Source organism: Dendrobates tinctorius, unplaced genomic scaffold (assembly GCF_039654945.1).
Source record: "Dendrobates tinctorius isolate UK_male_01 unplaced genomic scaffold, ASM3965494v1 ptg000039l, whole genome shotgun sequence".
Classification (NCBI taxonomy): Eukaryota; Metazoa; Chordata; class Amphibia; order Anura; family Dendrobatidae; genus Dendrobates; species Dendrobates tinctorius.
In genome coordinates, this window is record NW_027361707.1 from 45,830,711 (window position 1) to 45,847,680 (window position 16,970).

Below are 16,970 nucleotides of genomic sequence, written 5' to 3' on the forward strand. Positions count from 1 at the left end.
ATCGATCGAGCGCACAGAGTATCTCGCCCAAGCCACTTGCCAGACACTGTGCCGAGGGATATTGTTGCACGCATTAATTGTTATCATATTAAAGAGGAACTTCTGTCTTATTCCAGAAAGAAAGGATCTCTACCTTCACCTTTCCACCAAATCAAAATTTATGCTGATCTCTCGGCAGAGACACTGCGCTTCCGCAGACTAATGAATCCCATCACTGCAGCCCTCAGAGAATTTCAGGTGGCGTACAGGTGGGGGTACCCCAAGAAATTGCTCATTAACAACAAAGGATCGTGGCATACTGTCACTTCATATGAAAGAGGAAGAGATTTGCTTCGTACCTGGGATATACAAGTGCTGGAACAACCTCAGAAACAAAGAGAGCCGCCTGTAAGGGCAGAGGAGACATGGCAGAAAGTCCTCCCAAAAAGAAACAGGCGCTGAAGATACAATCATTATCTATATTTTACTATCTAACAAGGGTGGCATCCTGACTGGTTGGTGCGGACAGTGATATACCCCCCCGCGGATTTTCTACTCCCGCGTTTTGTGGACCGAAGTGCCGTCCTCGGTCTGTTTCATGACTTTACTTCTGATTTTATTAGTTTGCATTGTGTTTGTTTTTTGTTTTTTTCTATCCTTTTGCATATCTGTGGTTTATTCGGGTCCAGCATTTTCCCGCTTTGCAGGGAATTCTGACAGGTGTAATGGGCAACCCATCAGTCATACTAGCATTTGTATGTTTACAATACGGTTATTACAATATGCTCACTTAATGTTAGAGGCCTAAACAGCCCTCATAAAAGATCTTATATGTGGAAGGAGGCGGTCGCAGCTAAATGTGAGGTTTTGTGCCCAGGAGACGCACTTATTGGAGAAAGACTCCCACAGACTGTCTCATCGGCTCTTTCCATATGTGGTCCAATCTAATTTCTCGAAAAAAAGAGAGGGGTGATGTTAGCTATCAAGGGGTCTGTTGCTTTCTGCTCGACTTATCTAGAACTTGACCCTGCAGGTCGATACCTCATACAAGTGGGCACCATAAATAATGTTTTATATACTATAGCCGTCATCTATGCTCCAAACCAAGCGCAGACTAGATTTATCAAAAAGTTATTAACTAGAATCAATAAAGTTAAACAGGGCCACGTAATCATATGTGGAGATTTTTATTGTGTTTTTGATAATTCTCTGGACTCTTCCACCCCAACCTCCAGGGGGCCGCCTGTTCTCCCCCCCCCTTAGCATTTCAGGACGACCTATATGACATATGGAGGGTTCTTCATGCATGTGAGAAGGACTATACCTACTTTTTACAGGTACATCACTCCTACTCCCGGATAGACCTATTCTTGGTTAGCAGGTCTCTGCTTAATATTGTCAATTTATCAGAAATAGGTATAATAACTTGGTCGGATTACGCCCCCATAAAGATGTCTATTCGGGAAGAATCTGAGTGCCCCCTTAACTCCCCGTGGAAGATGAACCCCTTTATTCTAAAAACCCCCCATTTAGTGGCACAAACAAAAGTAGCTCTTAAAGAATACTTTGATCTCAATGCGGACTCGGTCACTAATTACTTCCATGTATGGAATGCCCATAAAGCGTTTATCAGGGGCCACTTTATTAAAATAGGCCATATTCTTAAAAAGCAAAGAGAAAAACGCTTATCAGACCTTACAGCATCGATCAGTTCACTGGAATACATGAATAAAAGAGCCCCATCCTCTGCCCAAATGTATAAACTACGTGATCTCCGACTGGAATTGCGGGAATTACTCTTACACAATTATGAATAAAATCTTATGATCACCAAAGCCCATTACTACTCCCAAAATAATAAAGCGGGTAAACTGCTAGCATCCAGAGTGAAAATTTAAACTTGAAAAACTAAGATCCCCTTTTTGAGGAACTTACCTCCCGATTCTAAGATATACACTCCTCGGGAAATTGCCAATAAATTTAAGGATTACTATGCTTCTTGGTATAACTTAGATCCAAGAGCAGACCTCCATGGCCCAACAGCTCCTGATACAAATCTGTTTTTGTCAAGCATTAATCTCCCAACTCTTGCACCAGACCAGTTAGAAATCTTAAACGTACCTTTGACGGAGACTGAATTGACCAAAGTGATTAACTCTCTCCCAGAGGCGAAGGCCCCAGGCCCGGACGGTCTTACAAACTTGTACTATAAGGCTTGCCATGAGACCTTAGTCCCACACTTATGCAAAACCCTACAATTAGCAGCAAATGAAGGGAGCTTCCCAAAAGAAATGCTGACAGCTACTGTGATCACACTCCCAAAACAGGGAAAGCCACTGGAGGTGCCCCAAAACTTCCGCCCGATTTCATTGTTAAATACTAATGTCAAAATTTATGCTAAGTGTATTGCTCAGAGATTGGCGCCTATCATTCCTTCCCTTATTAACCCAGACCAGGCTGGTTTTGTGCAAAGGCGGACTGCAGCTGACAACACCAGGAAAGTAATTGATAGATGTAATAAATAGAAGGGGGGAACACCAGCGGTTGTAGTGGCCTTAGATGCCAAGAAGGCATTCAGCCGAGTGAGATGGTCGTTTGTCCTCTCGGTTCTGGAGCGTATGGGGTTTGGGGGTCGGGCGCTGACTGCTATTAAAGCTCTGTATTCTGCTCTGTCGGCCAGGGTTTTTGTGAATGATACCATGTCAGAGACATTCCCCATTACAAATGGCACTAGGCAGGGGGTGTCCTCTCTCCCCCCTAGTGTTCATTTTAGCTTTAGAACCACTTGCCCAAGCAATCAGACAGAGTCCAGATATCTGGGGCATAGAGGTGGGAAAACAATCTCATTGTATCACGTTGTATGCTGATGATGTGATATTGACGTTAGCACGCCCCCTGGAGTCTTTTCCGGCAGCTCTAGAGATTATTGAAAAATTTGGCCTCCTATCTTACTACAAAATTAATGAGAATAAATCTCAAATTCTACCCCTTAACATACCATTACCGCAGTTGAAACGCCTTAAGGCCATTATGAGGGTGGACTGGCAGATGGAGCAAATTTCATACCTGGGAACGTTGGTAACATCATCCTCCACTAATTTGTACAAAGCCAATTACCTCCCCCTACTAGCAGATATTAAGAATGAGATGAGCAAACTCCAGAAATTTGAAGTCTCCTGGGTGGGTCGTATTGCACTGTTTAAGATGTTATTACTGCCCAAAATGTTGTATTTATTTCACACGGTGCCGATATAACCTCCGAAGGTATTTTTTCAACGTTCTCATAAGCTTCTGAACGCCTTCATCTGGGGAGGAAAGCATCCTCGGTTGTCGAGACATTTGTTGCAACGCGCAAAGCCAGTGGCGGGGGTGGGACTCCCTAATGTGAACGATTAGTATATAGCAACTCAACTCAACCAGTTGAAGAACTGGTGGAATCGCGACCCCCCCCCTCCCCAAGTAGGTGGTCCCAAATAGAGGCACATTTTGCACCCTCACACGATCTCAGGGCGGTGCTATGGGCAGCTCTGGTTGACCCTCGGAACCTGGGGGCCCTCCTTCCACTGACTAAGCACTCCCTGTCCAATTGGCTTCAGGTTCACTCAGACACACATCCCTGCATTGCCTCTCGAGGCACCTTTAGAACTTCTGGAGGTGTTATCAGAGGACCTTGACCTGTACCATTGGAAGATAGGCGGGATCACGGTATTAAAGGGAATCTGTCACGCCTTTTTTGAGATATCATATAATGATATCATTCAATTGTGTGTCACATAAGGATTCTCTTAGTACTTTTGCTTCCCCCTGACCCCGCACCTTTCATACATAAATACCTTTTTTATATCGGTACAGATGTATGTAAACTGCCACTGTCCAGTCCGATGGGCGGGGCTTATTCAACTGCTCCCCCCCTCCCTGTCTTGCTCTACACAAGAAGAAATGCGTAGAGCAAGACAGGGAGAGGGGACCGGTTGAATAAGCCCCGCCCAGCGGACCGGACAGCGGCAGTTTACATACATCTGAACCGATATAAACAAGGTATTTATGCATGAAAGGTGCGGGGTCAGGGGGAAGCAAAAGTACTAAGAATCCTTATGTGACACACAATTGAATGATATCATTATATGATATCTCAAAAAAGGGGTGACAGATTCCCTTTAAGCGACATAGTTGAAGATCGCACTCTTTTACATTATGCCCCGTTGAAAAACAGGTTTGGCTTGACCTTTAAAGACCATTTCTCATATCTCCGGGTACAATACATTTTAAAGAAATATCTAAACTTCCCATATAGGGTTAATAGTGATATTATTAGGACTCTCTCATCTTCCTCATCCCTAGATATGGGCTTGAGACCCCTTTATGATTCCTTGGGACATAAGAGCAGATTTGTAAAATCTATGCCCTTCATATCTTGGGGAAAAAGACCTCGGTAAAGCCATACCTGACAAGGACTGGTTAAGAGCAATGAAATTGGCAGGACGGACGTTTAGCTGTGCGTCCCACTTTGAATCACACTTGAAGCTGATGCTCTGCTGGTATTTTACTCCCGTGAAGCTCCATTCCATGTTTCCCAACACCTCACACCTATGTTGGCGAAACTGTAATCAGGTGGGGTCCTTATATCATATACAGTATTTTGGGATTGTCCACTTATAACTTCTTTGTGGGATCACGCCTTTAGACTTATTTCACTTGTAATGGGACAGATCGTCCAGCCGTCTCCCGTGGTGGCGCTCCTCCTCTTAAACATACATGCATTCCCCCCGTGCTCTAGAGTGGTAACGGCTTATATTGTGTTAACAACAAGACTGCTATTAGCTAAACAGTGGAAAAAAGATGTTATTCCTAAGAAAGAGGCCTTAGCTCCAGCAGTTAATACCACGTTTATTTTTGAAAAAATGCTAGCCCACAAAAATAACGCCCTACAGAAGTTCACCACGGATTGGCAGGCTTGGGAAGCCACACAGTTAGCGAATCACAGTTGAACCAGTCAAATAAAGGTTGGGAGAGGGCCCTGGGTGAGAGAGGGTTAAGACCGGAGCTCATTGTTTGTACTACAATGGTTGCATAATTGCACATTTATGTTACTTTGATCTGTGTTGTACATTTGTGATAATGTTGTATTATAGTATTTTCAATAAAAACGAATTTAAAAAAAAAAAGTGCCCCAGTGTCCTGTGCAAAAATTGCAAAATGTCATTTAGAAAAAAATAATTCTCATTCTCTGTCTATCTATCTAGATATATATATATATATGGGAGAGATTGTGATATGAAAAAAAATCCATCAATTTTCAAAAAGAATTGTGCAAAACCTGATTTACACAATGGGATCATTTTTCGCATACGTTGCATAGATACAGTATCTTAGACCTAATGAGGCTGGTGTACATACTGTGAAAATCCATCTAAGATTAGCTGTACAAACCTTTTTTGAAAAGCGGTTTTTGTGCTTAATATTAAAATGAGCGTTTTATGAGACTGACAGATTGCTCATTTCTACAAATATGCAGCCATCCTGACATGGGTTGGGAACTAATGATCATCATGTATCTTTCTAGGACACATTCGGTGACCCAGATATCCACATCACTGAGAATGGATTTGCTCAAAGTGACCCTCCTGTTCTCCAGGACATACACAGATGGGGATACTTTCAAGAAACTTTGGAGGAAGTTTTGAAAGGTGATTTTTCTCTCGCTCTCTCTCTCTCTCTGTATCTGTGTGTGTGTGTGTGTGTGTGTGTGTATATATATATATATATATATATATATATATATATATATATATATATATATATACACTTTTTAACATTTTTTATTCGGTCGTCCATGACAGCACCACCTGATATACGGGTGCTGTCATGGACTCCGAAAAATACCGTTAACCGGTGAGTAACTAAGACTTTATTCGGTCGTCCATGACAGCACCACCTGAGAGAGGGGATCCGCCCTTTAGGAACAGGAAACCTACAGATACAAAAGGGTGGCACCTCTCCCACGCATCAGTTGGTTTCCTGTTCCTAGAGGACAGGACTCTCTACAGATCGTCCGTCAGAATCATCATGGAATACCCAGGCCGGCTGACCGACCCAGGTAGCGAGGGGGTCTCCTACCTCGGTCAGTGCGGGGTCCCTGGAAGCGCCACGGTGGGGCCGGGTAGGTCACCACGGCAGTGGACGAAGCAGGTGGAGCAAGGGTCTGGTGGATGCCGTCTCCAGAGCCAGCACCTGGTAGGTATGCCCCGGTGCGCTTCCCCAGGCCCGGTCCTCCGGGTCAGTGCTGTCTCCTGGCCGGGCTCATGGCGGCGGGCGCGGGGGGTGCTGGCACTCCGGGCGGGCCTGCGCGGCTCCTTCGCGCGCGCTCCCGCAGGGCTCTGTGAGCGGCGGAAGTGACGCGGCGGAAGGGGCGGAGCGATGGCGCCGATACCGGAAGTCGGGTGCCGGCGGCCTCCGGCGCGCGCCGCGGGTGCATGCCGGTCCGGGGGTCGCGCGGCGACCCGGCGAAGGCGAGGGGGGCCGGAGCATGGGGGAGGGAACGCAAATGCCGGGGGGTGGTGCTAGGACAGTATGCCTGCTAACCCGGACAGGAGGCCATATAAGGCAGATGGGGACGCCGCTGGGGTGCTTCTGAAGGCCCCAGCAATGGAGACGTCGGAAGCCCCCTTAGTCCAGCAGGACGAGACGCAGGAACACCCGCAGAAACAGGCGAGTGGCCAGCAGAAGAGACAGAAACGAACCAGCGACCAGAGCCGCGAAAGTTCCTCCAGAAAGGACCCTCCTGCCTCCCTCCGTGATCCGGTACCTGCCTCATCTGCATGGGTAAGAGATCTCCGTGAATGTACCCTGATGCAGTGTTCCTTTATGCTTTTTTTCAGGGGAAGAAGGTTACGGGAAAACAGAAACACAGGGAATGTGCCCTCTGTAGTTCCCCCCTTCCAGATGGCCACCCTAAAAAATTATGCCAGCCATGCATACGGCAGACGGTAGGAGTTATTAAGGACAGGGAGTCCAGGGGTAGATTGTCAGGCCCTTATACTCTCCCCCGTTTATGCAGGTAGCGGAAGAGACACCTGACTTCACTTCAAACCTGAGAGACATGATCAGGGCAGAAATGAAAGCTTTACCTCAAAGAGAACCTTCTAGGAGAAGAGAGGCTAGTGGTTTAGGCTCGGAGGCCTCAGTCGCCCCTGGGAAGGGGGACAATTCCTCGGACTCCTCGGCCTCCTCGTCGTCTTCCTCGGATGAAGACTCTAGCTGGTTCTGCTTCCCCTTAGACCAGATGGACAAATTAGTGAAAGCTATACGGTCCACCATGGGGGTAGCGGACAAAAAACAGGAACTCTCAGCACAGGACATTATGTTCGGGGGGTTGGACCCCAAAAAACGTAAAGCCTTTCCATTAAACGAAAAGGTTCAGAGCCTAATTGATAGAGAATGGAAGAGACCGGAAAAAAGGGGCTCCATGCCACCAGCCTTTAAGCGGAGATACCCCTTCGAGGACCCGGTAGTAAATAGATGGGATAAAGCCCCGAAACTAGATGCTGCAGTAGTCAAAGCATCTAAAAAATCCGCCATACCATTTGACGATATGGCCTCCCTGAAAGATCCGTTAGATAAGAAAGCGGATTCTTTCCTTAAAGGGACATGGGAGATGTCAGCAGGCGCGTTAAGACCAGCGGTAGCTGCCACCTGTACAGCCAGATCCATGATGGTCTGACTAGATCAGCTAGATTCCGAACTAAGAGATGGAGCATCAAGATCATCTATTCGGAAAAATTTACCCATCATTCAGAATGCCGCAGCGTTTTTAGCCGATGCTTCTGCAGACTCTGCAAGAATGGCGGCAAAAGCCGCAGGTCTGTCTAATGCAGCGCGAAGAGCGCTCTGGTTAAAATGCTGGCCAGGAGATATTCAAACCCGGTCCCGTCTCTGTTCCATTCCCTGCGAAGGGGAGTACCTATTCGGTCCCGTCTTGGACGAATTGTTGGAGAAAGCTGGAGATGACAAAAAGAAATTTCCCAGTCTCCCGAACCCCTCGTACAGACGTCCCTTCGCCAGGAAAGGGGTTTTCCGGAGAAGGCCGTCCAGAGATCAGGGCAGATGGGATGATAAAAAAAGGAAAGGTACAGGATTCATGTTTGGGGGAGGGCGCCAGGAAGGTCCAGCTCGGGATACGAAAAAGCCGCCCCAATGACTAGTTGCCCCGGTAGGAGGGAGACTAGCTGCCTTCTACCCATCCTGGTCTCTGATCTCCAATAGCAGCTGGATATTGGGGATAATAGCCGTGGGACTATGACTAGAGTTTTCTAGGGTTCCCCTTGATCAATTTAAAATCACCCCTCTCAGGTCATCTGCGGCAGAACAAGCTGCCCTGGAAGCCGAGGTTCATATCCTGTGCGCTAAGAAAGTCCTGATAGAGGTTCCGGAGGAAGAATGGGGGAAGGGATTCTACTCCCCTCTGTTCCTGGTCCGCAAACCGGACAGCTCCTTTAGGACAATAATTAACCTTAAAGCCCTCAACAAATTTTTGGTCATACGTCCCTTTAAGATGGAAACGATTAAATCTGCAATAAAATTGATGTTCAAAAATTGCTTCATGGTGGTGTTAGATTTAAAAGACGCATACTACCATATACCCATCCATGCAGGCCATCAGCGGTTCCTCAGAGTGGCGGTTCATTTGGATGGGTCAATTCGACATTTCCAATATGCGGCCCTCCCTTTTGGAGTGGCAGTCGCTCCCGAGTGTTTACTAAGGTGATAGCGGAGGTCATGGCCCATCTACGTGAATCAAACATTCTGGTGATCCCTTACCTGGACGATTTTCTCATTGTAGGTAAAACGGCAAACCATTGTTTACAACAGCTACAAAAGGCAATGTCTGCCCTAGAACGGTTAGGATGGTTGCTGAACGTCAAAAAGTCCCGGTTGCAGCCAATGAAAGTCCAACAATTTTTGGGCCTAACCCTGGATTCTGAAAAACAGGAATGCCGTCTGCCTCCGGACAAGCTCGTTCGCCTCCATTATCAGATCCTGAACGCCTCCAATAACCCCACCATGTCCCTCAGAAAAGCCATGTCCCTTCTAGGCTCTCTCTCGGCCTGTATCCCGGCAGTCCAGTGGGCCCAGTTTCATGCAAGGAAACTACAGAGCGAGGTCTTATTACATCAAAAAGTCCTTGGAGGTTACTTGGAGGGTCAGCTAACCTTATCCCGTAACACAAGGGAGTCCCTAGAGTGGTGGTTACACAAGGATAACTTATTAAAAGGGGTGCCCTGGGAGTATAACGTAACCCGCATAGTCACCACGGATGCTAGTCCTTACGGTTGGGGAGCTCATATGGGTGAAATTTTAGTCCAGGACCGATGGCAACATCATCAGTTAGGAATGTCATCTAACCTAAAAGAATTAACGGCAGTAGAACAGGCGGCTAAAAAGCTCCTTGTGTATCTACAGGGCCATCATGTACGAGTGTTCTCCGACAATCAGGTCACCGTGGCATACATCAATCACCAAGGCGGGACTCGTTCCAGACCCCTGATGTTGGTAGCAGAACGGTTGTTCCATCTAGCAGAACAATACTTCCTATCTTTAACAGCATTGCATATAAAAGGAAAAGACAACATCACGGCAGACTTTTTAAGCCGCAATCGGCTAAAGCAAGGGGAATGGTCTTTAAACACCTCCATATTCAAACTGATTGTTCAAAAGTGGGGATATCCAGAGGTAGACCTATTCGCCACCAGAGACAACACTCAATTGGAACAATTCTGCTCCCTGAATCCCAGAGAAAATCCTCTGGCAGTAGATGCCTTCCTGATAAACTGGGACTTCAAACTAGCCTACGCCTTCCCTCCCCTATCTCTTCTACCCCTAGTGATGAGGAAAATCAGGAAAGACAGAGCAAGGGTGATAGTTATCGCTCCGTTTTGGCCCAGGAGAGCATGGTTCTCATGCCTCAGGACCATGTCGGTGTCCGATCCTTGGGTTCTGCCGGACATCCCGGATCTCCTGTCCCAGGGCCCAGTCTTCCATCCTCAGGTGGCTGGCCTTCATCTGACGGCGTGGAGTTTGAACGGTCATTATTAGAAGAAAAGGGTTTCTCCACAGACCTAATTAACACCCTTCTTAAAAGTAGGAAAATCATTACCACAAAAATTTATGTCAGGATTTGGAAAAAATTCCTTCAAAACTCAGAAGTAATCGCTGGGGATTCAGCACCTATAATGCAGATATTAGAGTTCCTACAAAAAGGTCTAGACATGGGACTCTCTACCAGTACCCTTAAAGTACAAGTGTCAGCCTTGGGGGCTCTGTTTAGCTGCAACATTGCTGGTAATTATTGGATAAGCAGATTCATTAAGGCAGCAGGTAGATCCAGGCCAATAATGAAGGATAGGTTTATGCCGTGGGACTTGAACCTAGTCCTCACTGCTATGATAGAGACTCCATTCGAACCTATCTCGTCGGCTTCCCTAAAAATCCTGTCCCTCAAGGTAGCCTTCCTGGTAGCTCTGACATCAGCTCGCAGAATAAGCGATATTCAGGCCTTATCTAGGTGTCCTCCTTATTTACAGTTTAAAGAGGATAGGGTAAAACTCAGACCTGATCCAGCGTACTTGCCAAAGGTAGTTTCTAGTTTCCATAGGACACAGGAGATAGTTCTGCCATCCTTCCTCCCTAATCCAACTAATGAGAAGGAAAGGAAACTACACACCCTGGATGTCAGGAGAGGCCTCATAGAATATCTGTCTGTCACTGATCCCTGGAAGAAAGATAATGCCCTATTTATCTCTCATCAAGGCCCCAGAAAAGGTTGTAGAGCATCAAAAAATACACTAGCCAGATGGATTAGAGAGGCGATTGCAATAGCATACACATCAAAGGGCAGGTCGCCACCCGGAAAGCTGAGGGCGCATTCCACCAGGGCAATGGCAACCTCCTGGGCCGAAAGATCAGAAGTCTCCATCGACCAGATATGTAAGGCGGCTACTTGGTCCTCTCCGAGCACCTTTTATAGTCATTATAGGCTAGACCTAGGTGCTTCCACAGACCTCTCTTTTGGTATAAGGGTGCTGCAGGCTGTAGTCCCTCCCTAAAACTGATATTACTCTCTGTAAATCTCTCAGGTGGTGCTGTCATGGACGACCGAATAAAGTCTTAGTTACTCACCGGTTAACGGTATTTTTCGGAGTCCATGACAGCACCCGTATATTCCCTCCCTTATAGTTTAATTGGGGTGTGCACGTCTTTTTTCTTGTATATACCCACTGGTGATAAAAGTTATAATTGTAAAGAATACTGTACATAAATCATGCATTAACCTTGGAAGTCCTCTTGTGCTCTGTAATCCAACTGATGCGTGGGAGAGGTGCCACCCTTTTGTATCTGTAGGTTTCCTGTTCCTAAAGGGCGGATCCCCTCTCTCAGGTGGTGCTGTCATGGACGACCGAATAAAGTCTTAGTTACTCACCGGTTAACGGTATTTTTCGGAGTCCATGACAGCACCCGTATATCAGGTGGTGCTGTCATGGACTCCGAAAAATACCGTTAACCGGTGAGTAACTAAGACTTTTTCTACAAAGTAATGTAATGGCAGTTGAGGAGAACGTCTGTAATTTTTATTGTAGGTACACTTCACCTCTGAGAGACACAATATAAAACTAAAAAAACTGAAAATCACATTGTGAGATTTTTAAATAATTAAATTGCATTAAATAAGTATTTGATTACCTGCCAATCAGCAAGAATTCTGGTTCTTACAGACCTGTTAGTTTTCCTTTACGATGCCCTCCTACTCTGCACTCGTTACCTGTATTAATGGCAGCACCTGTTTGACCTTGTTACCTGTATAAAAGACACCTGTCTACACACTCAATCAATCACACTCCAACCTTTCCACCATGGCCACATCCAAAGATCTGTCTAATGACACCAGGGACAAACTGTAGACCTGCACAAGGCTGGGATGGGCTACAGGGCAATAGGTAAGCAGCTTGGTGAGGATGCAACAACTGTTGGCACAATTATTAGATAATAGAAGAATCACAAGATGACTGTCAATCTTCCTCAGTCTGGGGCTCCATGTAAGATCTCACCTCGTGGGGTAAGTACGATTTTAATAAAGTCAGGAATCAGCCCAGAACTACATGGGAGGACCTGATTAATGACTTGAAGAGAGCTGGGACTACAGTCTCAAATATTACAATGTAACACACTACAGTGTCATGGATTAAAATCCTGCAGGGCAGGCAAGGTCCCCCTGCTCACATCAGCACATGTCCAGGCCTGTTTGAAATTCGCCACTGACCATCTGGATGATCCAGAGGAGGCATGGGAGAAGGTCATGTGGTCAGATAAGACAAAAATAGAACTTTTTAGTGTCAACTTCATTCAAAGTGTTTGGAGGAAGAAGAAGGATAAGTACAACCCCAAGAAAACTGTCCCAACAATGAAGCATGTTGGGGGAAACATCATAACTTGGGGGTAATTTTGTGCAAAGGGGACAGGACGACTGCACCATATTGAAGGGAGATTCTGGCCAGCAACCTCCTTCCCTCAGTTAGAGCATTGAAAATGGGTCGTTGCTGGGTCTTCAGGATGACAATGTCCCAAAACACACAGGGCAACTAACGAGTAGCTCTGTCAGTTTCATTTCAAGGTCCTCGAGTGGCTTAGCCAGTCTCCAGACCTGAACCCAATAGAAAATCTTTAGAGGAAACTGAAACACAATGTTGTCCAGCGACAGCCCTGAAATCTGAATGATCTGGAGAAGATCTGTGTGGAGGAGTGGGCCAAAATCCCTGCCGCAGTGTGTGCAGACTTGATCAAGAACTACAGGAAAGATCTGACCTCTGTAATTGCAAACACAGGTTTCTGTACCAAATATTAAGTTCTGTTTTTCTATTGTATCAAATATTCATTTCATGCAAAAATTGCAAATTAATTATGTAAATATCATACAATGTGATTTTCTGTATTTTATTTTTAAATTCTCTTTCACAGGTGAGGTGTACCTACAATAAAAATTACAGGGAAAACTTGCAAAATGGTCCATGTATCTAATACTTATTTTCCCCATTGTAGTAAACAGAAAAGAGTGATGTAGTGATTATCTCCCATCATGTCCCTGATGCTGGCTCGGCATAGACTGGAGATGGCAGTGTTCTCACACGTCTCCAATATTACATAGAAATGATTAAACCCAGCGTCTTTGAGATTCCTATACAATTCTTCCATCTTCTAGATGCTAGGCATGTACACCTGTTCAAAAGTTGTTCTAGGAAACTGAGATTAAGTCGATATGAAAAATGTCTTCACTTAAATAAAATGCCTTTTCTACAACTTTCCATTCATTAACATAGCCAATGTATATAAATGGCGGTAATAAATGCGGGGTGCGGGTTGAGAGCTCCTCTGCATGCAGCACGGACAGCTTTCCTCTGCAGCACTTCTCTCATAGAGTCACTTGAAATCCCGGAGATGCATGGAGCGATCGGCACAAACCCTGGCTACAGTCACACACAAACACGTTTTCTGCTTTCTGTGGAATAGATGTGATACAAAAAAGAGACATTTGACATTCTCTCAATGCGCGGAGTCACAGGTAGCTCCGTCACTCTCACCTCCGAATCGATATGCAATAAGTTCACATTTGGGGGAATTTTAATTGTGGCCAGTGATGATTTAACTAATGCACTGCAGTGCCAGGAGAAGCCCGGAGAGGTGCTACCAATCTAAGATCTTTGTCCCTAATATTATATTTACCAGCCGCTGTCTTCAGCTCTTGCCTGTGCTGTTCCGATCACTCTCCACCATTTTGTGACCACAAGTCAGAGGTAATGGTCACAACCTCTCAGTGTAAGTCTATCCTCATTTTGACCTGGTGGTCATAACAGGTCTCATCCACAACTATGTGATGCAGCTCAGACTAGGGGGCTTTTATTACATGCAGTCAGCTCAATGCAATGTGCCACAGTCAGCGCTGGTGCTTGCTACTTTGATTGGTAGGATCTCTAGTAAGCGGTTGACTGTTTTTTCCTCTTATGCCCTATAAGAGATCTGTACTTTGGTGCAGCAGCCCTCAAGTTTTTGTGTAGCATTGTCACTGTGTAACACACATGCCGGTGCCCCTGCCCTGTTGCCCTCTTCCCTCCATGCAGGGACGCTGACATACTCATTGCTGTGGCCGAGTGGTCACCTACCCATCACTCAGTACATTTCCCTGTGCACTGACTTCCGGCGGCACAACTAGTAAGCTTGCACTCTCCTGCTCTTATATGGGCATTTCAGTCATATTGCTAAGATGCCCCCAGCCAATAGCTGGGAGACATCATGCGTAAAAGTCACCCTTCCCAATAGGGAGGTGCCTAAGCGCTATGGATTTATTAGTTACAGTAAAACTAGTGAGTTGTTAGGTCCCCTGGTCCTTGTATGACCAGGTCCTGAGCTTGAACCCCTAGTCATTGTGCGGCCAGTACCTGAACCCGAACAACTAGTCATTGTGCAACCAGTGCCAAAACCTGCTCAACTTTGTCCTTGTGCGGACAATGCCTGAAACTTCTCCCCTGGTCTGTGTGTGTCCAGTGCCCAAAACCCTAAATCATGGTCCTTGTGCGGACAGTGCATGAACCTGATCCCCTGATCATTGTGCGGCCAAGCCTAAACCTGCTACCCCGGTTCTTGTGCTGCTGGTGCCTCAATCCAAACTCCTCATCATTGTGCAGCAAGTCCTTGAACTCTGAAGCCACTGCGGCGGTCCCTGAAGTCTGAAACTGCTTTGGGAGAAACTGTGCCAGTTCCTGAGACCTTTGTCTGAACGTGTACCTATCCCAGTACTCCATGTCAGTATCTATCCTGCCTGGGGCGTAGTCTGAATGAAACCTGAATCTATTCCGTGCTGGCAAACTTGAGGAGTGGTATCTGGCGGCTACCTGCAGCGCAAGCCTAACTCCACCAACAGGAGCTCCAGTGAACACCAGTTTGCCGCTTAGCTACACCCCTTCTTAGGTAATCCCAGTCTCTGAGGCACAGTGGGTCCACGAACCACATGTTCCACCTGGGGTGTGACACACTGACTAGTATTGGGAGCAGAGGGAATATACAAATAGGTCAGGGTCAGAAGTAGAGACCATAGTAGAAGTACATAGTTATCAAATATGTAGTCTGAGATAGCAGAAACCAAGTCCAGAAGGCCAAGCTGTATAAAAGCACAAAGTGTAATCAGGCAGTACAATGGTGAAACCAGTAATGGCGCACCCAAGGATTAATCACGGGAACCATCAGGAGAAAGTCTGGGTCTTACTACTTCCAATAGAGTAGTTGTAATCCAAAGCGTACCATGATGATATAATTAGCAACAAAATATAGCATCAGCACCATCGATGGGGCACTAAACTCATCCATTTACTGGTGTGTTGACCATCCTGACCTCCTAATTCACCTGCACCTAATCCTTCACATCAGCTGAAGCTTCATATGTCCTGTGCACTCTCCACCAAGATTCTGTGTCGGCACCACTGCGGAGACCTCTTTTGCCTCTGCCTGGCTGAGAGAATAAGCAAAGTGAGCTTTTGGCAATTCCTTAATTGAAAAATGTCTACAGCAGAAGATTAGGGTGTTGGAGCGCGAGCAATAGTCTCCAACGCTAAATTGATGACCAATCTGTATAAAATGACGCTACTCATTGTCATTTAGCCCAAGCCTAAGCCATCGTTCAGATGTCGGTCGTGTACATGATCTACGTGTTTGTCCCAAATATAATATGTATCCATAATGGTCCATGGGGCTGTTCACATGTTCAGGTTTTTTGCAGACTAAATCTTGGCCCAAACTCGCAAGTCTATGGGCTTGTGAAAAACCTCTGATAGATCACTAATAGTATCCTAGTGCTGTCCATCTTTCACCAGCATTTTGCTAGCAGTTTGAGAAACCTCCAACAATTTTCCCTTTTTGTTTGTGTGTTTTCACCATATGCGAGAAATTAATGAACCCTGGATGGTAAAACCTGGAACACTGACCAAACACTGCTGGAAATCTGATCCAGGACGGTGATGGAAATCGGTCCTATTTTTCAGGTACCAGAGAGGAAAATGGACATCTGAATGAGGCATAAGGGTATATTTATGCCAAGCACTTTTGCAGCGTTGTTGTGCTCGTCTTTTGGAGCAGAAAAAAAAAAACTTTGGGTTTTACATTACCTGCAAAGTAAATAAGATTTGTAAAATCTCATCTGCACCTTCATTTTTTTTTTTTTTTTGCATTTTTTGAGCTGCTGGGATTTTTTTTTAACTTTCAGCATGTCAATTCTGCAGAAAATGCATCGGGGATGCGCGGTGTGTATTGTATGTAGTGTTTTCTCTGCCAACACTGATTTTGGGTGCAGGGAAATCCATAGCGAAAAGCTGCGTGTGAACATGCCCTACAGCGTTAGGGACATATCTGTAATAGAGTCCTTTCACATTGTGTTCCGGCACCCTTTCGGTGGGCCCGTTGAGGCTTAAGTCTGAACCCACCCACGAAACGGGATTCGGATGTATTTGCCTTTGGGGCCATAGCCTATAATGGTAATGGCAGAGCGTGCGTGCACTGTGCTGCGCGTAATTTTTGAGTGTGTATGCCTACTGGAGGCGAACACTCAGACGTAGTAGACTTACAGTTCTGATTTGTATGAAAAACATGTACCTGTCTACTCCAATTTTATAGCAACATTTATTTTTGTCAGATTTTCTATTAACCCATCATAAAATAATGCGCCATCAGATGGACAGAGCTGTTTTTACAACCCAGTGCATGTTAGGGTCCCCTCTGGGACACTATGGGTTCCTGTGACTCGGCTACGTGCCTTCTCGTTATCGTACAGCAATGACTGTGATGTACATGAGGCCGAATCAAAAATGAAAGAGATCTTAACCGCACCAAAAGAGTACATGATCTGCCAAATTTACACTATTTAGACTTTTTAAAGGAATCATGAAATAGAAAAATTT

General features: G+C 45.8%; 1 protein-coding gene across 7 annotated transcripts in view; it reads left to right on the forward strand.

Annotated features, from left to right (window-relative positions):
• LOC141088549 (cytosolic beta-glucosidase-like) overlaps positions 1-16,970 on the forward strand; it is a 111,024-nt gene that overhangs the window by 81,126 nt on the left and 12,928 nt on the right. For all 7 annotated transcript variants that reach the window (XM_073574671.1, XM_073574673.1, XM_073574670.1 and 4 more), the window contains exon 5: positions 5,543-5,666. In XM_073574671.1, coding sequence (XP_073430772.1) covers positions 5,543-5,666 — 124 coding nt within the window. The remainder of the gene's footprint in view (positions 1-5,542; positions 5,667-16,970) is intronic.